General features: G+C 36.8%; 1 protein-coding gene across 1 annotated transcript; it reads right to left on the reverse strand.

Moving 5' to 3' along the window:
• Positions 1 to 484: 484 nt before the first annotated feature.
• Positions 485 to 23,632, reverse strand: LOC129266513 (calcyclin-binding protein-like). Its single transcript, XM_064103951.1, has 6 exons — positions 23,511 to 23,632; positions 16,778 to 17,099; positions 16,398 to 16,494; positions 9,355 to 9,451; positions 7,376 to 7,470; positions 485 to 5,134 (listed from the first exon to the last, which is right to left on the reverse strand). Exons 1-6 carry the CDS (start codon positions 23,520 to 23,522, stop codon positions 4,975 to 4,977), a joined length of 783 nt encoding a protein of 260 aa, XP_063960021.1. The 5' UTR covers positions 23,523 to 23,632; the 3' UTR covers positions 485 to 4,974.
• Between the last annotated feature and the right edge of the window lie 322 nt (positions 23,633 to 23,954).

The raw sequence follows: 23,954 nt of genomic DNA on the forward strand, positions 1-23,954 counted from the left end.
TAAATGCAAAAATGGTGTTAGCCTAAAAGCCAAACCGGTGTTGTTTGAACACCTCTCTGGTGTGGACCGATATAGATACCAGGCTGGCATTGAAACTAATTTTCAATTGGATCACATGCGGTCAAACCATGTCAAAATTCAATGGAGGTATTTTCATTTGAAGTTTACTTCTCAAAATTAGTAACACCAATTAAAGAAGAAAGAATAGTATATCTAATAAAGGTATAGTAGTGATCATGTAAAGGTCTGACCATGTTGATTATATCAAAGATTATTCATTGCTTTCTCTCGAGTTGACAGTAAAGTGAACCAAAACTTTCTCAGTTTACAGAAATACATAATTGCTATAACATAGGGATCTAATATTTTCTGCATGTAACGGTGATAGGTGCTTCACAGAGAGATTATATACCCCAAACATAAATAATTTGGTGTTGCCGCGCTATAAAATCACACAATAAAGACAATAGGAGGTAAAAGAAACTTTTACAAGGGTATGACAAGTTTAATCAATCATTTATTGACTGACATGGCATCATAAAAAAAAACTTTGTTCCACCATACAAACATTCAACATGGAAGTGTACTGGAAACAGTATGGATCCATGCCAATGACAAGGCAAGATACATGAGAGATGGACAGAGCAAGAGTAAGAAGAAAGGGAGTTGTGCTAGTCACACTAGCTAAACTGAATAATGGTTTGGCATTACCAATAACAGGGTCCCATTTCATAAAAAAAAAATATTCCAGTATTTCACCATCATCCAATCAGAAAGAAAGATAGCTTTTAACGGTTATTGACATTTTTTTATTGTAACAAGTTTTATGAAAATGGGCACCAGAATACATTTGGTCAGTCTGGGCTGGGTTTTGCCAATGCTACTGTGGTATTACAGCTTACCTCTACCTCCCCTCTCCCTCACAATGAAAATATTTAAAGGATACTTTACAAACATTTTCATCTTACAAAGACTTAAAAAAAATAATTATTTATCATGAACCTAATATAGTCGTGAAGGGTAGCTTTTCACCCTGAGAAATTCTATGACTTTTTCATCAGAATTCTTGCACAAATTTTGAGACCATTTTTGTTACATACATGTACGGGTATAGCAATGCAACACCACGTGACTTATGGGACAACTTCATGCCGAAAATCGCTCAATCAAGACCAGACGGGGCGGGGGCATCATGCCCATCCGTCAATACATCTCAAATAGCCCAGTCCTTTTAGGGTTAAAATATTGAGAATGATTTCAGTAGTTCAAAACCTACTGAATGTATGAAATCCTAAAATCTGAGATGATAAACTATCATAACACGGTGATATGGATCTAATGATTGACTGCATGTATCATGTTATCTGCCATTAATTTATCTCAACTTCCAGACAAATATGCTAATGACTGGTCTTGTTTTAGAGATGAGGACAGTTCATCAAATGACAAAAATCCACATCAGTATTTGAAGTTTCGTTCCAAAAAGAGCTATATCCACTTTTGGTATTTTTCTGTTAATCAAGGTTATTTAATTCACCACTTTCCCTCAGCCACTGCTGTTTTATTTTAATCATCTTAGGTTAAGTAAATCATGTTTTCAAAAATCTAGCACTCAATATCAATTCTTAAAGAATTTTTGCAATTTTATTTTTCATGGATTTAGCTTCTTTTAGAACAAAACCTTTATAGTAAAATGTCAATTTTTGCCAATTTAAACAAGATTGATATTGGCAATTGGACACGAAACAGATAAATAAAGCTAGCTAGCAGAATACATTTCACATCTTTTCTGATGTGAAATCCATTCAAAATTACAAAAAGAAAAAAAGATAATTTGACACGTTTTCAAGGGACAGTGATTTTTCAGCATCTAATTCCAAAAGGAGCTGCTGCTAAATCAAAAATATTCATCAAGATTCTAAAATTCTCTAATTTTCAGGAAAATTTGCACTGATGGAGTGAACTTGTATCCACAAACATATGCCTAAAAAAATGAATGCCGAACTTTATGTGAAATAGGACATATAACCAATTTTAAATAACCATATAGTGGATTTAGCTCCTTTTGGAACAAAACAGTTTTGGATTTAGCTCCTTTTGGAACAAAACTCAAATTTGCAATCAATTTTTACCAACCTTTCCATTTTTTTTCCAAGTGTAATATGTTGCACTTGATTGCCACGTCAAAGCTACATATATTTGTATCAAAAAATCAATTTTGGTCAAAAGTGGATTTAGCCCCTTTTTGGAATCAAGCTCTTCATCTTATAAAACATATAATACTACAGATCGTTTTGCTCGGGCATTAGCATAATTACACACATTTGTTACCTTTGAATCAGTCCAAATGCCCTCAGCTACACCTCGGACATGTTAGAGCTGTTCCAAAGGTACCTTGAGTTATAATTCTTACCAATGCCCTTGACAATGTGTATTATTTTTATACTATGTCATGTCACAGAATTACAGCATTTTCTTGCTACTACTAACATGATAGAAAGGTATAAAAAATATTTCATACAGTATACATATATATATCTGAACACTCAAAGGTCAAGTCCAGTCCAGAAAAATGTTCAATTTGAATAAATAGAGAAACGTCAAACTAGCATAACACTGAACATTTCATCAAACTCCGATGTGAAATAAGAAAGTTATGACATTTTAAAGTTTCGCTTACTTTTAACAAAACAGTGATATGCACATTTCATTGGCATGCAAATGAGACATTCGATGATGTCCCTCACTCACTATTCCTTTTGTTTTTTTATTGTTTGAATTATACAATATTTCATTTTTTACAGATTTGACAATAAGGACCAACTTGACTGAACCATATCGTATTAAACAATGCTAATTCCACATGCTCAGGGACGATTTAATCATTGTATCACTTGACAATGAGGAAAAAAATAGAATATTTCATATTTTATATACTGAAATACAAAAGAAAAAGTGGATGACGTCATCAGCATCCTCATTTGCATACCGATCAGGATGTACATATAACTGTTTTTTTAAAGTAAGCAAAACTTCAAAATGTCATAACTTTCTTACTTCACATCCGATTTTGATGAAATTTTCAGTGTTATACTTGTTGGATTTTTCTCTTTTCATTCAAATCAATTTTTTGTTGGGGTGAACTCGTCCTCTAAGATTACCAATAGCATGCTGTGTGAAGTGTATCCACAAACAACTAAAATAAATTCCACAAATCTTTGGATGAATCAAATTCACACAATGGAATGACCTTTATAGGAACAAGTATCAGGACTTTTAGCAGGAGCCCTGCTATAAAGGCACTATGCATCTTTCCATGGTTACACTTCGTAATTCCGAAGGTTCTTTATTCCGAAGGTTCGTAATTCCGAAACACGCAAATTGCCTATACCTCGATGTTCGTTAATCCGAAAACGTAAAAGGGTTCCTTAATCCGAACATTTGTGGCGTTATTCCGAAGGTTCGTTTATCCGAAAACGAAACAAGGTTCATTGTTCTGAAGGTTCGTTAGTCCGAAAACGAAATAAGGTTAGTTAATCATTTAGTTTTCGGATTAACGAACCTTCGGAATTACGAACCTCACTCTGTTTTCGGACTAACGAACCTTCGGAATTACGAACCTCATTTCGTTTTCGGACTTACGAACCTTCGGAATTACGAACCTTCGGAAATACGAACCTTCGGAATAACGAACCTTCGGAATATCCGAACCTTCGGAATAACGAAGCTTCGGAATTACGAATGTATGCGCTTTCCAGAGCGGCTTTCCTACATTCCCAGCTGCTTTTTCTGTGATGAAATGAAAAAGCCACTTGAGGAATTCCTGCAAGAAATACATGATTATGACTTTAAACAATATACCTCATTCTTACACTCAAGTTGAGCTCTCATTGTGATATCACCCCCTTGTGTATTCTCAAACCATCTTATATCCGATAAATAAAAAATGACAGTCACAGTGGTATCTTATGACAAAATATAGGGACAACTATAGGGGGGGGGGGTGTCACAAAGAGTATGAGTATGAGTCATGCTCAATGCTGACGTGCACATTGGTAGCATGATTTGACCAATGCGATAATGCCTTAGATTCAGCAACTGGACATTTAAGTGCAACTGTAAATCATACTTAATTCTTTGTGAAATACCCCCCTGAATAATACCATCCCTGGTTCACATATATGGTTTAAAACAAATCTCAAAATTTGATGATTTCTTTATCCTAGTCCATCATAGTTTTTAATGAGGATTAATTCTAATACTCGGGGGGGGGGGGGGAGCCATAATGCAACTTAGTTTCATAATAATTTTTCTTCATAATTGGAATAAGGTTAGCACAAATTCAGTCTTGCCTTGTTAAAATAAAAACAGAGAATGAAATTTGTGGCATATTACACAGGAGCAAGTCACCAGTTGAGTATTAGCCCGTTGGGACCCGAACACGCATTCATGCAGGATGGAGTCTATGGGTTATAGCCAGAATCATTCAGTCTTGACGGGTTCAGTTGCACCTAACGCGACAAGGAGCTTTAGGGAATACCCCCCTCACTGGGTCCATGCTGGTTCCACATGTATATGCACAGGTTACAAAAAGGTAAAAGAAAAATGTCCCCCCCCCCCCCCCCCGAAGAGAAGAAAAAATGTCTACAAACATTATTTGCCCTTACATGTTACAACAATAAAAAATACAAAACATAGGAGTTTACAACTCTATGACACACATTTTGTTAGCTTCTTTCCATTTCAAGTCTACAAGTCAAAAGTTCAATACCCATAGGGGTAGTATGAAAAGGTTCTGCAATTTAAGACTAGGAATCAAAGAAATTACACGTATCCTTGCAGGCATAATTGTTTCTCCTGAGAACTCATCCAGAGACGTACACATTTAGGCTTGATTCAAAGCTTCATTTATAATTGTTCAGTCGACTGTCTCAAATAGAGTCTGTAGGTGTAGACTATATTGGCACGGTATTATCATGGGAGCTCCATCGTATCTTTTTTCTCGCGAGCTTGCGTCCATGCCTGGGCGATCGTTCGCTTCATGTCATCATCGCCGTCATCGTACATCTGCTTCATGAGATCCACGATTCCCGCTGAGGGGTCTGAGGTGTCTGTTTTAGGGGGAGTAGGTTTCCTATGAAATAGAATAAAAAATTAAAATCAATATAAAGAACACAGCTAAATTTTATTTCATTTGTGCTACTAATGCATTTCATCCAGTCAATCAATCACTTCAGTTGAAGGTTTCATGAATTGCCCGCGCAAATCAAGGAGCACATCGTAATCTATTTGATACGCCCAAACTTCATTCACTGTTTGCAAGAAATGGAGACTAAAATGTTGCAGAGTCAAAAAGCATATTAATAAAATCTGTTTCCATGGTCAGTAAAGGAAACTATTGGAGAGGGAGAGAGTGAAAGAGACATGAATTCAAAGGGATGCTCCAGGCTGAAGATATTCATATCTCAATAAATTTATTGAAATTCACAGAGCAAAATTCTAAAACTAGCACATCAATGATGTGGAGCTCATTCGGCATCTCGCAACGAAATTTAAGACAATTTTAATTTCAGCCCAGTTGACACTGTAGTGAATTATATTGGTGACATAAATTGAGGATATAGAATTGAAATAGATGAAGAAATGACATACATGTAGAAGCATTTTTTGTGATCTATGATTAAATTTCATATAAGTTAAGCATAAATAATTTTCTTGTCAAAATTTCTTAACTCTGTGTAGAACCTTGGTGAACCTCATGTAGCTCTCAGATGGAACAAAAATAATCAAAATCAATCACAACTAAATAAGTACTTTTTGTGAGTTTTGAAAATATATGAATAAATTAGCATATTTAATGAGTTTCAAAATTCTGTGTTGAAATTTTGTATCACCACCTCGAGCCATCATATAAAGCAATCAAAATTGAAATTGATCAACAAATGAAGAAGAAAATACATTTTTTGTGATTTATGAATAAATATTGCATAAATTAGCATAAATAATTTTCTAGACAAAATTTCAAAATTCTGTGTAGAAGATGGAAGCAAAAAATTCAAAATCAGTCCACAAATAAATTAGCATATTTAATGAATTTCAAATTCTGTGAAGAAGTTTTGAATCCCCCACCTAGTGCTATCATATAAAGCAAACAGAATTGAAATCGGACTTGAAATGGCGAAGAAGATACATTTTGAAATTGTGGACGGACGACAGACGACGGACGCCACGCCACGGCATAAGCTCATCTGGCCCGGGCCGGATGAGCTAAAAAATTGATCAAAATCGGATAACAAATAACAAGGTTATTGAATTTTAAAAATTTGCATTATTCCGGTGAAACAGTTCTAGGCATGTCTTCATGAATATTCATTTGGTGGGCTGATGATGCCATATCTCCACTTGTTCTTTTGTATTTTAATAAATGAAATTAAGTTTATTCAAAATTGTTCTACCAAAAACTAAAACAATTGACAAGTGATTAAGTGCATTAGTTATTTTTTGCTGCAACTTATTTCATCATAATGGAGACACATCATTTACGCATTTATGAAAAATTGAAACAATTATGATTGAATGTTATAACATAAAGAAAGGAAAGTGGGGATGTGTTGCTCTGTGAATTTTGCTCTAGTTATTTAGATATAAATATTGTTAGCCCGGAGCATCCCTTTAAGCTTCAAGGTTTGAAAAAAAATACAAATGTTGCACTTCAATATATCTTCAAGTCAGCATTAACACCTGAGGGGGTGTAGGGGGGGGGGGGAATGGAATGGGTTCTGTAATTCCAATATGAATACCACGCTAGTACAAATTCTCTCATAACAGACCCTAAACACCCTTTAATACAAGGTTCCCTAAACAAATATTTAGTCAGATTTTACCCTAAAAAGCACCTTATATTATATTTTCATGATGGGTTGGAAAAGTGTATTGAAAGTGTATCACCATCTGCTGATTTTTGTGATTTTCATACGCTTTTCACTGTACATTGTATACTGCCCAATTGTCCAGCAATCAAAAGCTACACTTTCTGATTTTTTGTTAAAGTGCTGTATGAGGGTGGTATCCAGGTTGTGATGATAGTGCCCCACTACAGCATTCATACACTGGTGTGTTGGCTCAGTTGGTAGAGCGTCCGTCTCACAACCGGGAGGTTGGGGGTTCAAACCCCGGCCGCGTCAGACCAAAAGACATTAAAAGATGGGAGTTGCTGCTACCTTGTTTGGCGTACAACGATTAAACAAATAGAGCCTTGTTGATCTGGGCTGCACAGCGGCTGCTGGGCCCACGGTAAATTTGGCAAAGCAAACTTTCAGAGTATTTCATTTCTTGCCTATTTCCAACAATAAAATATGAAATTTCATACACATACCCTTTCTGTTTGGCCTTCTTTTCAGTCTCTGTCAAATATGCCCAGTTCTTTTCATCCCTCTTCTTTAATAGGATTACCAAATTATCTGTCTTGACCTGAAACAAAAAGAGACAAATTATGTATTTTAAAAAAAATATGACTATACTTGTATGCAGACGGACCCAGCCGGATCAGACACAATACTATTTCGGGGGCCACGTTGTTTTTTAACAACACCCGGCCTCCCAAACCTATAGGCCCGTATTCTGAAGTCAGGTTTAACTTAGACCACGGTCTAACTCTGTGCTAAAATTGTGGGAAGCCATAAGAAAACGAAATAAGGTTCATTAATCTTTACGTTTTCAGACTAACGAACCATCGGAATTACGAACTTCATGTCGTTTTCGGATTAACGAACCTTAGGAATTACGAACCTCACTTTCTTTTCGGACTAACGGACCTTCGGAATTACGAACCTCATTTCGTTTTCGGACCAACGAACCTTCGGAATTACGAACCTTTGCAAATATGAACCTTCGGAATAACGATCCTTAGGAATATCCGAACCTTCGGAATAACGTAGCTTCGGAATTACGAAAGTATGCGGAATATCTACTGACATCGGCACTACAATATTCGATGGGCCCAAAGAAACATACATTATTGATTGCAGTCCCTGATTTCACAAATAAATATCGATAAAATGGCATAATTGGAGCACTTTAAATATGTTCATTTTTCTGGTGGGGTTGACTAACTTTAGAGCACCACTGTACATGCAAGACATCCAGCCCTAATCTAACCCAGACCTGCCAACCTCTGGGAATAAAAAATTGTGTTCTGTGATAAAAAAAGTGTATTTTTCCCCAAAAAAGTGTATTTTATAATAAAATGCGTGGCGCACTTGCTCATCGCGGCACTCAAGCTGCATGCAAGCTAAAATGCGCACTGCTCTTGCAGATGAAAAAAAAAAAAAAAAAAACATTTAAACATGTGTGTATATCTCACCCTGGTTTTAACAAAATGATTGAAAAAAAAAAACAAGTTACCTGAAATTATATTGATCTAATAACCATATTTGTGTAAGTTCTATGAAATAGAGACATATATAGATGATTTTTCTCAATAAATTACGATTTTGTAACTACTTAAAAAAAAAATAAAGAAGAAAAGGTACTGCCGTATTTTGGTTGCTAAATGGTACTAAATACGCCAAAAACGTACTGGTTGGCAGGTCTGCTAACCCCATCTAAACTTTCCGTTCTTGGGCAACAGGATCTACACAGGACGCTTGTCTCCAGGGACAAAGACAACAACTTCAGAACCCAAATTACATAAATATGATTATTCAAATTTTGAATTTAATTGTACCGAGCATGATGGCTCGATGTTACAGCACCCGCCATGTGGCCCAGAGTTTGATTACCTGGCCAAGTCAAACCAGACTTGATAAATCAGCCCTTCTGCCTTCTTATCAGGCACCTGACTTTTGAGAGTGGAGAAGGGTAATAATATCATAAAGCAGGACCCACTTGAAGATCAGCTTATAATTGAAGTGGCTACATTGGGTGAATAAGAATTATAATTATTTCATTTATTTTCTGGAGCTCTCCCAAATCAAGCAACAGAATTGGATCAGCAAGATTTGTTTAAAAAAAGACAAATTCTGACATTAACGTACACAGGGGCGGATCCAGGATTTTTTTAAAGGGGAGGCGGGGGGGGGGGGGGGGCACATTTTCCCGGGAAAAAGTTTGACAAGCAAAAAAGAAAAAGGGTTTCAACCAAAAAATAAGTGAATTTCGTCCACAAAAAATTTGACAAGTGAAAAAAGTCTTCACTTTCAAAATGGGAGAATGGGAGGGGGCACACTTCTATTTTAATGGCATTTTACATTACAAATCTTAATTGTGCCTCTCAAAAAGGGTGGGGGGGGGGGGGTCATGGGCCGGCTGTGCCCCCCCCCCTCCCCTTCGATCCACAAGTGAATGTACACATACCTTATGGTGACTTTTATCAGGAATGATTTGATGTAGAAGGCTATTCACAACAAGCTGGTGAATACAATCTGATTTCTTTACTCTCAAACTCATGGAACTGAAAAAAAAACCCACATCAGATTATTTATGCAATTTTTGCTTGCAAGGAGGGAAATACTTAAATAGTCCGGGTTATAATTGAGCAAGGTGCCACTTGGAGAAGGAGAAATTTTCATATAGTGCTTCTAGACCAGTTTTTTACGCTGAATATGAATATATGAGGTAAACAGGCTGTATCCTGAAATGGCCGCCAAATTTTCATAAAATTTGAATATTCGTACATAGATTTTTACATAAGCATCCAATTGCCATGAAATTAGTGTCATATGAAAGCCAATGAAATTTCCTACAATTTGGTACTATTTATGGAGGTAAGTAGGTCATTTAACCGAGATTTTAAGTAGAAAACTGCATTTTTTGTATTTTTTCCCCAAAATTGAAAATTTTGCAAATACATGATTTTATATAATTCTAAGAAAAATAAATTATTATTATTAGATTACCTTGAAATGATCCTGAAAAGTTTTTTAATATATTATTATTACATGGATGAAATTTCAACTCTGTATCATTTTTCTAAGCAAATTTATAAGGTATCAAACTTGAATTCTTCAATATCAGAAATGTTGCTTTTTGTATGAATTTCCATAGACTAATACGTATAACATGTATAATACATGTATGTATAATGTATAGTTAAAACATGGAGCTGTTAATAGCTCTATGGTTAAAACTTAAATGCAATTATCTCCGCTAGTTAATCACTTGCAGAGTTAAGAGTAGGCTTTTCTCTATCAGCTACATAGAAGAAAATGTTGGCACATTAAAGCTTTACATTTTCATGGGGGTGGGGGTGTCGAAGTCCCCCCCCCCCCCCGGCTATATCATGTTGTATTTATTTGAAAATCACTATTTTCTGAAGCACCCATTGAGGCAAAAGGCAATTCTGTTATACAGTACAGCCACTTTAATTACTTTAAAACCACTTGGAGAGGAAAAGAGTAGGCTTTGTTCTACCAGCTACATCAAAAGAAGTAGCACATCGAAGCCTACCCCTCTCGGGGGGGGGGGGGGGGGTATAGAGGTCACCCCTTCCCCTTTTGCTTATTGCTAATTCATTTGGAAATTCACCATTTTGGACCCAACATTGAGGCAAAAAAGCGTTTGTGCATTATAGTACACCCCATTTTATTGATTTGAAAGAGTATAGTTCGTTCTACCAGCTACATAAATAAGCGCACGCACATCGAACCCTAGCCCTCTCAGGTGCTGTCAAAGTCACCCCCCCCCCCTCCTCTATATCATGTATATTGCCTATTTATTGAAAATTACACCATTTTAAATCACCAATTGAGGCAAAAGGGCATTTCTACTATATAGTACAGCCAATTTTTTTTTTCTTGCAATGACTTGGATAGGAAAGAGTAGACTTTGCTCCATCAGCTATATATTAACAATTGCTGGCAAATAAAAGCATACCCCCTCCGGGATGCAGTTGAAATCACCCCATCCCTTTCGCATTATTGCATATTTATTGAAAAATTCACCATTTTGAAGCCCCCATTTAGGCAAAAAGGTGGTTCTGATATATAGTTCTGCCACTATTACCACCTTGAAAGAGTAGGCTTTCCTCTATCAGCTAGAAGCTAGATAAAGCAGTGGCTCTACTATATACCAGAAACACCTTTTTGCCTCAATGGGGGCTCGAAAATGGCGAGTTTTTCAATGAATTGGCAAAAATCGTAAAAAAGGTGGGGTTACAGCTATAGTCCCTGAAGTGGGTCAGGCGTCGATATGGCAGCAATTCAACATATATAGCTGAAAGAGGAGAACCTACTCTTTGCTCTCCAAATAGTTTCAAGAAAATGAAATCGTTTTTTTTATACAGCAGAAGTGTATATTGCCTCAATGGTGGCTCAAAATTGTGAATTTTCAAATAATTAGGCAATAATGCAAAAGGGGTGGAATGGTTTGACTGCCGACCAGATGGGTAAGCTTCAATGTGCCAACACTTCTTTATAGGTAGCTGATAGAGCAAAGCATATTCTGTCCGCCTACTCTTTCAAGGCAGTAAAAGTGGCAGAACTATATACATGTATCAGAGATTCTTTTATACCTCAATGGGGGCTCAAAAATTGTGAATTTTCCAATAAATAGGCAATAATGCAAAGGGGAGAGGGGGTGATTTTGACAGCCCCCAGAAGGGGGTAGGCTTTTATTTGCCAACACATCTCTATAGCTGATAGAGCAAAGCTTATTCCTTCCTCTCTAAGCAGTTTCAAGGCAATAAAAGTGGCAGAACTATATATCTGAGAGGAATTTTGCTTCAATGGGGGCTCCACAATAGTGAATTTTGAACAAGTAGCCAAATACCGAAAATTAGTGAGGTAACTTTTACAGCCTGAAGGAGATAGGCTTCGATTTGTCAACACTTCTTTATATGGAGCTAATAGAGCAAAGCCTACTCTGTCCTCTCTAATCATTACAAGTAAATAGAATTTGCTGTACTCTATAGTAGAAACGCCCTTTTGCTTTAATAGGTGATCCAAAATTGTGAATGTCCAATAGATAGTCAAATACCGTAAGGTAAATTCTACAGCCCGCTGAACATTCTGAAGGGGATAGGCATTGATTTGCCAACACTTCTTTATAGCTGATAGAGCAAAGTCTATACTCTTTCTTCTCTAAGTCATTGCAAGAAAATATAATTTGCTGTACTCTATAGTAGAAACGCCCTTTTGCTTTAATAGGTGATCCAAAATTGTGAATGTCCAATAGATAGTCAAATACCGTAAGGTAAATTCTACAGCCCGCTGAACATTCTGAAGGGGATAGGCATTGATTTGCCAACACTTCTTTATAGCTGATAGAGCAAAGTCTATACTCTTTCTTCTCTAAGTCATTACAAGTAAATAGAATTTGCTGTACTCTATAGTAGAAACGCCCTTTTGCTTTAATAGGTGATCCAAAATTGTGAATGTCCAATAGATAGTCAAATACCGTAAGGTAAATTCTACTGCCCGCTGAACATTCTGAAGGGGATAGGCATTGATTTGCCAACACTTCTTTATAGCTGATAGAGCAAAGTCTATACTCTTTCTTCTCTAAGTCATTGCAAGAAAATAGAATTTGCTGTACTCTATAGTAGAAACGCCCTTTTGCTTTAATAGGTGATCCAAAATTGTGAATGTCCAATAGAATAGAACTTTGAAATAGTTATGCGAATAAAAGTAGACCTTCATCATGAAGAACACTTGGAATTTAGCTATTGAAATTGATTTGAAGATATTCTTACCCTTTTTAACCTGTTTCCTTGCCCAAAACACTTTGAAGAGTGCATTGTACCCCACCCCACTCCCCCACACACAGAGGCCATCATGACGATATTTGCTTTACACCGAGCTGTAAATTACATGAAATGGCCAAGGCTTCATTTCCATTTTGTTAATCATTGTCAAGCTTGGGAAAAGTGTGGAGAAACAAGTATTAAATAAAAAATGAAATGTAAACCCACTTTAAATGATAAAAACTTAGAGAAAAAATGCTGGAGATGTCTGATATAAACTTTTGTTCAGATTCAGTTATGTCCTCAGATCCAGCTGGCACAAAACGAGTAAAGGTTGTGCTTACTAAGTGTTGAAATTCCAATTTGGGTGGCAAAATTGTTACAATATGCTTGAATGTATCCGTTTTATTTCAATTGACTAAAAGTGCAAAGGAAAAGTATGAGAAATGTTTCACAGGGTAAGTTTGATTTCGCCCTTTCCCTTTTGACATGAAAACGAGCATTTCTGCGCAAACAGATTTCTGCGAGCTTTACAAAAATGGACATTGCTCACTCAATTGCAACATTCTGTCAAAACTATTACTTTCATTGGATAGATGAGACCCAAACCCAAGAATATATGTGAAAAAATTACCCACATGTTGTATATTTTTTAATTCCCATGTCTTTTTCAAAGTGTAAACTTTTTTTTGATACGCACTGTATAGTAGAAACGCGCTTTTGCCTCAATGGGTGATCCAAAATGGTGAAAAATCCAATAAAATAGGCAATATACAAGATACAGAGGGGGGGGGGGTTGACTTAGACAGGCGCTGAGAGGGCTAGGGTTCGACGTGCCAGCGCTTATATATATATGTAGCTGATAAACTCTACTCTATTCTACTCTTTCCTCTCTAAGTGGTTTCAAATCAATAAAATGGGATGTACAACAAAGCACAAACGCTTTTTGGCCTAAATGTTGGGTCCAAAATTGTAAATTTTCAAATAAATTGGCAATATTAAGCAAAAGTTCCCCCCCCCCGAGAGGGGTAGGCTTCGATGTGCTTCTTCTTTAGATAGCCTATTCTTTCCTCTCCAAGTGGTTTCAAAGCAATCAAAGTGGCTGTACTGTATAGCAGAAATGCCTGTTTTTGCCTCCATGGGTGCTCCAAAAATCTGTTATTTTTCTAACAAATAGGCAATTTACAACAACATGATATAGCAAAGTGCAGGGGGGGGGGGGGGTGACTTCGACACCCCCACCCCCATGAGAGGGTCAGGCCTTGATGTGCCAACATTTTTTTTTATGTAGCTGATAAAGAAAAGCCTACTCTTAACCACTTGACTGCGTAGCACGTAATATTACGTGCTGGGTGAGCGTACGATCTGTGCGAGGCACGTAATATTACGTGCTTGACCTATCTTCTGTTTGAGGCGTCAGCACCACGCTGTCAATACCCCTACGATGAAAACAGCGTGTGTATATCAAATTTCAGACTATGGACATTAGATGGCGTTGTTCCAAAAAAGTTATCGAAACTTTTGCAGTGATTTATAAATGTTTGTATTCAATTTGCCATAGTGAAAGTGTACGACGCTCAGTCCAAAATGGCGACTCGCAGTGGAGAAGTGAATCAGAAGGATTTTGACGAAACTTTTGAAAATAGGAGTGATAAATTTAGTGAAAGATCTGGGTCAGAAGGGGAGGATGATTTTTTTTAATGGATATTGGAAATAGTGATGAGGAAAGTGATGTGATTATTTATAATTTTTTCCCCCAAGTTGCTATCGGTTGTAGTCCCAAATAGATCTAACTTGTTTGTCCCATTCAGTAGCACCAGGGGGTCAGTGCGCATTACAGCCTATAGCAGTCAAGTGGTTAACTCTCCAAGTGGTTAAAAAGCGGAGATAATTGCATTTAATTTTTAACTACCGGTAAACATTATACATATATGCATTATACATGTTATACGTATTAGTCTATGGAAATGCATACAAAAAGCGACATTTCTGATATTGAAGAATTAAAGTTTGATACCTTATAAATTTGCTTTAAAAAATGATACAGAGTTGAAATTTCATCCACGTGATAATAATATATTATTAAAGTTTTCAGGAACATTTCAAGGTAATTGATTCATTTTTCTTAGAATTATGTAAAATCATGAATTTGCAAAATTTTCTATTTTTGGGAAAAAATACAAAAAATGCAGTTTTCTACTTAAAATCTCGGCTAAATGACCTACTTATCCCCTATAAATAGTACCAAATTGTAGGAAATTTAATTGGCTTTCATATGACACTAATTTCATGGCAATTGGATGCTTATGTAAAAATCTATGTACGAATATTCAAATTTTATGAAAATTTGGCGGCAATTTTGAAAAAAGCGCCCTCACGGGTTAATTTTCAGGATACAGCCTGTTTACCTCATATATTCATATTCAGCGTAAAAAACTGGTCTAGAAGCACTATATGAAAATTTCTCCTTCTCCAAGTGGCACCTTGCTCAATTATAACCCGGACTAAAAGACAGGCTAAGCCAATTGCATTCCTAAAATCCAACTTGAAATAAATCCCACAGTAAAGGTCTTACGTTCATACCATTACATTGCAGTTGGAATTTCTACCTATAATGACGAAAATTCATATTACAATAAAGTGCAAAACTGACATCATAGACCACTCAGATATATAGAAAACATTTGGTTTGATTACTAGCCATGGCATGTTTTCCTTCAGCAAGAAATTTACCCACATTGTGCTGCCCTCATCCCAGGTGAGGTGAATGGGTACCGAGTGGGTGTTTCATGAAGCAGATTGTAAGTTAAAGGAGAATGAAACTCTTGGAGCAAGTTAGCTTTTGTGAAAGCAGAAAAATCAAAGAATAAGATCAACAAAAGTTTGAGTAAAATAGGACTAGCAATAGAAGAGTTATGAGCATTTGAATGTCGAGATCACTAATGCTATGGAGATCCTCCCATTGGCAATGCGACCAAGATCTATGATGTCACAGATGAACAACTCTCCCCTTTTGGACACTGAAAACATACCCCAAAACATCTCTTTTTGCTCATTCTAATCATAAGACAAACGATTCATCAATGATATAATGTTGTGAAACCTCTGTACTTGTCCTCTCATAAAGAGAACACCTCACCTTGTGATAGACTCTATAAAAGTGAGAATATAAGTGAAATAAGTACTAAGTAATGAGGGAGTTGTACGTGTGTGACATCACAGATCTTGGTCGCATTGCCAATGGGAGGATCTACATGGCATTAGTGATCTCAATATTCAAATGCTCATAACTATCTTATTATTCATTCAATATTCCTCAAACTTTCAACAATATGTTTCTTTGATTTTTCTCTTTGATATGGATTCAGCTGGTTTCAAGGGTTTCATTCTCCTTTAAGAATGAGAATGACTAGTGAGCCTTACACTCTAAATAATCACAAATGAACATTTAATGGTGAATATCATTTACCACAAGAAACGATCACCAGTCATTCTTAAAGTTACTCTTAACTTACAAACAGTTTTATAAAATGGCCCCCAGTACGAATTCATTCCTTGAAACACAGTGCACGGAACAGCTGCTCTGCTTAAGTCAGGGTAATCGAGCTGTATCACTTTAGAGCACACTTCTGATCAAGTAATTGTTTAAGCCCTATATTATAAGCAGTATAATTATTCATTGTCATTATAAAAGTAAACAAAAAAAACCTAACCTTACCTTGATGTATAGATGACAGTGATATCATCTTTAGCTAGAGATTGGACACCATTCAGTGTGACATACACCTTGACAAACTTAGGAGACTGATCCCAACCTACAAACAGAGGAAACAAATAATAAAGACAAATAACTAGGATAAATTATACAAGAAACATTGCCATAACCAGTGTTTCATATTAAACACAGTGTATGCGTACATGCTGTGTGACTTACGCCTTTAGCTTGAACTTTGAAGTCACTCCTTTGCATAAACCCTGCATCTGGGTGGGGCAAGAAGACACCATCCCATAGGCTAATGAACAAAATTTGAATATTCCCCCTCCCCATTTTTCACACCAAATTGATAACCATTCCCACTGAGATGTTAATCTTCTTACCATACGATGTGATGGTCTTCGATGGGAGTTTAGAGACCAGCACCTTCTGTGACTCGCTTGGTTTAGGTATGTCCGAAGCAGTCATACCTGTCGAGGATGCAACGGGTTTATCATCGTTGGATACTGCCCCCTGCTGTCCTTGTCCCACCTCTTCTGTTCCTGCTCCGACAGGGTCAGCTTCCTTGTGGTCCTGACCGTCGGGTAGTTTCGAGGCTTCCACGGGTTCCCTCAAGGCCTGAATCTGTTTGGATAGTAGGGTCCTCACTGAATCTCTGGTCGTCAGTGTCGACAGTCTTTCAAGCTCCTGGCAGTCAAGTTCAAGCTGGGAAAATATATTGAAAGAAGAGAGCAACTGAATCCATGTATTCTTGTTTGCACTTTCAGCCTGCGACCATTGTGTCTGTGTTGATTCTATGCAATGTGGCCATGCACCTTGAACTTGTCCCATTTGTGTCAAGTCACCCAAACCAAATGATAGTGCACTTATTTTAGTATAAAACTTTGAAAATAAAATAGGCTTTAAAATCAGGCAACCTCATTTGCCCCAATTCAGTGGGGCAAATAAGACCACCCAACAAAAATATTCATGGCTCATTACCAATTAATATGCAAATTAGGCAGATTAGAGTCTAATCTGCCTACCAACATTATCCATTAGAAATGTTAAATTAGTTTAGTTTACTCCCAACGATCAACATGAACAATGTTGTAGGATAGGACTGAGGCTAAACGGCCTGTTCATCAAACAAAAACTTCTGATTGTATTTTAATTTATATTTATCATTTCTTCCTTTTCCCCGTCAAAAAGCAAAATTCAGGTCAAGTCACCTGATGCGTTTATGCCCAGAATGGCCTAACCCAGGGAGCTCCTGCGGGCGAGAGCCCAGGAGCTCAACGTGCATTTACTCATACTCACGGAAATAGGGTAGATCGTGGTCACAATAACTTGGAAATACAATTGTGAAAACAGAAATTATGCAAAGATTAACGATTATATGGATGAACCCTGTCGTGTGGCAGCATCTTGACATCGAGGCACAGACTGGAATCTCAAAAAAACGAAAAGTTCTGTTGTGACAACTCTCCTAATTCTTTCAAAATTCATAACAAAATGGCCGATTGAGACTGGGGTAGAACTACTAGAAGGAGAGAACTTCGTTTTTTGAGATTCCAGTCTGTGCCTCGATGTCAGGATGCTGCCACACGATAGACCTTCATCCATATAATCGTGGTAAGTGCATAATTTCTGTTTTCACAATTTTCTTTCCAAGTTATTATGACCACAATGGCACAATCTACCCTAGTCCCGTGAGTAGGGATAAATGCACGGTGAGCTCCTGGGCTCCCCGGGTTAAGGAGGGCCCTGCATGATATGGCAAGTTCCCCCAAGGCCTAAGTCTGCGCAGTCCCTCTTGGCCTTGTCTGCGCATACTTAAGCGTATCTGCGCGATTCTTTCAAGTAAAAGAAGATACGCAACAAACACAAACTTTACGCATCTAATGCATAGACAGATATTAATTATAAAATCCGACTCACATTAGTGACTTTATTCACAATGGTGGAAAAATAATGAAATTTGGGCATTTCTTGTGACCGCTCAAAATCCTAGAATCATGTGCAAAGTGAATGGGTGTGCAGACATGGGGCACCATTTTTTTGTTCAATCTGAAAATGACTGCCCGAGGTTTTTTCCAAGAAAATCATAATTTTCCAATTTTCAATTTTGTGAGGTAGGCCTAACGCTCTCCTAGTACCAATGAGGTCCAAACATTACATGTATGGACCTCATAGGCGACATCAGTAGTATTTTGTGTTAGAAATCTTTGAGAACAGGATATTTCTATATTTATATCACAAGTAGAAGCTATCATTCGTTTCTTTTATTGAAATTTAAATGTTAGTGTGTAAATGCATTGTTAGCAACAACAAAAAATGAAAGAAATTAAGGGAAACTTACATTTTGACGACCTTTTCTTGATTTTCTTGGCAGTTGCTCTTCACTTCTGACTCTCGATCGGAGCTGATATGCAGATCACGTGATACGCGTTCTCGTCAGGTGATCGGTTGGTTATTCTTTTCGCCAGACGTTGATAGTTATATATTTCATAACGCTAGCATTCATCATAAATTTGGGTGAAAGAGAAGTTTCGCCTCGGACATGTAGGATCATTTGGTCCAATATTGGCGTAACGCATAACTACGGAGGGGGGGGTGTGCCGTCCACAAGCCAGCAATTATCTTTTTTTCTCTCTTTTTTTAAACCAAAATACTCCCCAGAAAAAAAGGAATCAGGGTTAAAGAGAATAAAAATAATGATGGAATAAAAAATAATTTATTTTTTCAGCTTTTACTGTTTTATTCGACTTATAATCAAATATTAAATGGGGCTTAGAACAGCCTTTTTAAAAGTCAATTAATAAAAAATATTCCTCCTCAGGATTCGAGCTTTCATCATCAATCATTTTCATAACTACGAAAATATTTTAAATGTCCAAATTTTGTATTGGTATATAAAGCTTTAGCTCATGCGTTGCGCCCGTCTTATTTTAATGTTGAGATACAATTTTATGCTTCTAATGAATTCCTAAAAACACTAAATTCTCAGATCCTTTTGCAATCAAATGATTCGATTAAGCTAATGAATGATTATTATGTTTCATGAATTGAATAAAAGGTGTCTCTCTATCAGTTTTGAATATTTAATAAAAATGCCAGCTCGTGCTTTTTGCTCGCAACATTTTGATTAGTAAGAAGTTCTTGTAAATGCGAGTTTGATCGATAAATAACTAGAGAGAGGGGGGGGGTCCCTCAGCTACTTGTCCTCGCTTATTCCAATTTTTTTATTATGCTCGTATTGTGAGTGTTTCAAAGTCTTTTCTTATTTTTTTTTACCCTTTTTTATTGTCTCGGAGCTTCCCTCTATTTCTTTTAACTATGATGTAGCCCTTTTTACTTGTTTAAATTCTTTTACGTTCTCATTTCATTGAAAACATAATTATTAAACTGACGTAGAAGACTTTATTACAAAATTTTGATATTGTTTTTTCTTGTTTGTTTGGCTTTCTTTTTTCTTCTCCTCATCCTTCTTTTTCTTCTTACTTTTTTCCATTTCCTTATTTTCTCTATTATTTCAATTCATGAGGCATCCGCCAACTTATATACAACATCAAACACATTTAGAGGCAGATATCCAGTGAGGGGGCGTGGTGGTGTGCCCCTCTAAAAAACGGAGGAAAATATGAAGGGAAAAAAGAACTGGAAGGGGAAAAAATAAGAAAAAAAGAAAGACGATGATGGCAATGATTATGATGATGAAAATCATCTTGAAGATGATGGTGGTGGTGATGAGTGGCGGTGATGATGATGATGGTGGTAGTGGTGATGAAGATGAGAATGAAGTTGGTGATGATGATGATGACTAGATGTAATTTGTCTTTGAAACAAGTGGAATGCCTCTGGCCGTCTCACCTGCATCACGCGATTCAATATAGCAGCAGTGCTGATTTTGAAAACTACTATAACTCGCACAAGATGTTCAGTGATACTTGGTTACTCTTATTTCCACGTTTTATGAACTAGACCAATACACTTATAGAGATATGATGGCAATTCAACAAATACCCCCAACGTGGCCAAAGTTCTTTGACCTTACATGACCTTTGACCTTGATCATGTGACCTGTAACTCGCACAGGATGTTCAGTGATACTTGATTACTATTATGTCCAAGTTTCATGAATCAGATCCATAAACTTTCAAAGTTATGATGGTAATTCAACAGATACCCCCAATTCGGCCAAAGTTCATTGACCCTAAATGACCTTTGACCTTGGTCATGTGATGTGAAACTCATGCAGGATGTTTAGTGATACTTGATTAACCTTATGTATAAGTTTCATGAACTAGGTCCATATATTTTCTAAGTTATGATGACATTTCAAAAACTTAACCTTAGGTTAAGATTTTGATGTTGATTCCCCCAACATGGTCTAAGTTCATTGACCCTAAATGACCTTTGACCTTGGTCATGTGACATGAAACTCAGGCAGGATGTTCAGTAATACTTGATTAACCTTATGGCCAAGTTTCATGAACTAGGTCCATACACTTTCTAAGTTATGCTGTCATTTCAAAAACTTAACCTCAGGTTAAGATTTGGTGTTGACGCCGCCGCCGCCGCCGTCGGAAAAGCGGCGCCTATAGTCTCACTCTGCTATGCAGGTGAGACAAAAATTAAGTAGTGCAAAGGTGAATTCATTTAAAGTTTATTATGGAAATAGCAGAAAAAAATAATTTGAAAAATTGGTATGTGTTCGAGGAAAATCCATCCCCCACCCAAAAAAAAAAATTCAAGGTGAGATTTTAAAAAATATTATTTGTGACGGCGTAGGCCTATGCGAGCAGCTTTAGGATATAATTATGGTAAAAAAAAGTAAATGAAATGTCAAGAAATACATGATAATGACTTTTATTGTACATTCAGTATTTCAATAGATAACTTCATACCCCTACTCGTTCCAAAAAGAAAAAAAGTGGGTCATTACGGACCTTTAAAAATGGGAAATTTTGGCATTTTATATTACATAGAATATAGAGCAACTGTTTGTTTATGGCGTCACAAATCAAGCATTTGAAATTCTATTAACTCCAATTTAAAAAAAAAAATAACACCTTCACCGATATTTTGAAATTATTTTTCTTATTATCGCAATATTTTTATCAAGGTGAAATTCCCCTTTAATTTACAAAACAGTATCAGCATGATCAGTGTGAAGCGGTAAAGCATTCACCTGATAAGTATAGACCTATCTATAATTCATGCGGCACGCAGCGCGTGCGGCAATGTTTAATAACATATTGCTGTGAATAGAATGAATGTCATTAAAAACATAATCTCACAGATCAAATAATGCCAGCTCGACGCTCGAGCTGAAAAAATGTATTTTGTGCCCTGATAATTTTTAACCCTAACCTAACCCAATTTCTAAGTATTTTTTCATCATAAACGGGATAACTATAGACAATTGATTGAAAACTTTATATTCTTTTGCGGAAATGAATATGAAGGACAACTTTTCAGAACACAGCCCGGAACACAGTTTTGGAGCGTTAGAGTGCGATTTATACGGATTTATACCTACAACCGCTAAATCCTCATGAAGCAGTTGGAACATTTAGTCCTGATTCAATCAGCTTAATAATTTTTGCAACAGGCGCCAGTCCAACAAACAGACAAACATTTGCCCAAACGGACAACATCTTAACCTCTGCTCATTTCTTTTTGCACGGGCACATAAAATCTCGACCTACCCATCACTTTTCTCACTATTTTCTCCTCCCTTTTATTTTCCATTAATTTATCTTTCGTTCACTTTATTTCTGTCCTCTTTTCCCTTCTATTTTTTTCTTGTCTCATTGCTTTTCCTCATCCCCCAGCCCCCGACGCCCGTGCAGATTCGCAAACAATATCAAGAGTAGTGTTAGGCAAGGGTGGAAATCTCTCCCCAAAGGTAGGGGGACTAGGGGCTGGAAAATTTGACAAGCCAAAAAAAAAAAAAGGTTTATCACCCCAATTAAAAGAAGGTCATCTTGACCAAAAGAAATTTGACAAGCAAACAAGCCCCCCCCCAAAAAAAAAGGGCACCCCAAAAGTAAGATCGTCTCTTCCAAAATACATGTTTTATTTCGATTTTGAATTAAAAGACCAAAAATAGTAGAGGGGCATTTCATAATGTGCCCCCGACTATTTTGGGTGAGGGGGACATGGGAATTGCGCCCATGTGGGTGGGGGTGATGCGCCTCTCTTTCGGAATCATTATGGAAGAGTGTAAATACGAGTTCGCTGTGATTTCGATCTCATAGTCATAGTATTCATACCTATAAAAAAAAAATAGAACAGCTACGCCTTGAACACACAGGCAAAAATGCCTAGCGATTTCTCCGCGGCATTAACAACTCTCGTAAGGGGCGCTCCATTTATAAATAAAGTTGCATATGTAGCTGTCTACCGCGACAGGAGCAGTTGCAGAATTGAAGCCAGAAGCGTGGGAAATTGCCAGAAAATTCAAGAAAAGAACCGGTGGGTACCGATTTAACAGTACTAATTTATTAAGTAACATTTATTGAATCATAAGATTAGAATATTTATTTTTTAGTAAAACAAAGCTTAGTTCTAAGCTAGGGCGCCCCAAATGCGTGTGAGTGGAGTCCCAGTTTATTAACACGGGTAAGTATTGGGGTGTCGCCTAGAGTGGCCTAAGCCCTAACGTACGTTAGATTGGGTCTAACGTTAGCGGCCTATTTATCATGTCTATTTATTTGGCACACTGACTAGTTTCTAGTAAATTCATAATGATGTATGTAAGGAACGTTCCCAACTGAAACAAGATTTTGTGAAATAAAAATAAATTCAAGTTAAATCTTAACTCAAATCCGTTAGGTGCAAAGACCACCATCAATCATATACATCCTGATCCAAAAAATCACGGAACCGTGATAACTAGCCATTCACTTGCACGCGTAATTAATTACACACGATGAAGAATCGGTAAGCCGACATGGCTCGGTGGAGTGTGGGAATTCCCCATTATCCGATATATTGCGCAACGCGAATGTATCGTGCAATTGTAAATCAATGCCCGAAAAAGCACCGTCAAACGAATGGTCGCTCCTCTAATAAAATACCTTTACTTTAGTCTCAAGTAGCCAAATTATAAAAGTAATATATCTCTACCTCACTAGCCATCTTGACAAAAACTTCAGAAGATTCGTACGTTGTCGTAATGTTGCAAGTATAAACCCTCGCCTCGAGATATAGATATATATATATAGATGCACGTTTTAATTCTACGATCGCTGATTAGTCTTTCTTCAAAGGGCTAAGGGCGTCGAGATTCCTGACAAAAAGTTTATTGTAAGAATAGCGGAAAAATATTCGAAATATTGGTGCATGTGTATAGATTATAGATATATTAAATATTTTAAAAAGTTATCAATTTAATATGCGTATTTTTTTTTCATTTGTGACTTCACAGGTGATGATCGAGCCCCGGATCGAGCAGTCTCCCCCATTAGCTGCTGCAGAAGCACTAATAGGCCTACTATAGTTCATTACATGAGTATATATCTCTATGGTTCATTATAACTTCCTTCAATTCAAATATTCTTACATGGTAGC

This window comes from Lytechinus pictus, chromosome 8, assembly GCF_037042905.1.
Source record: "Lytechinus pictus isolate F3 Inbred chromosome 8, Lp3.0, whole genome shotgun sequence".
Taxonomy (NCBI): Eukaryota; Metazoa; Echinodermata; class Echinoidea; order Temnopleuroida; family Toxopneustidae; genus Lytechinus; species Lytechinus pictus.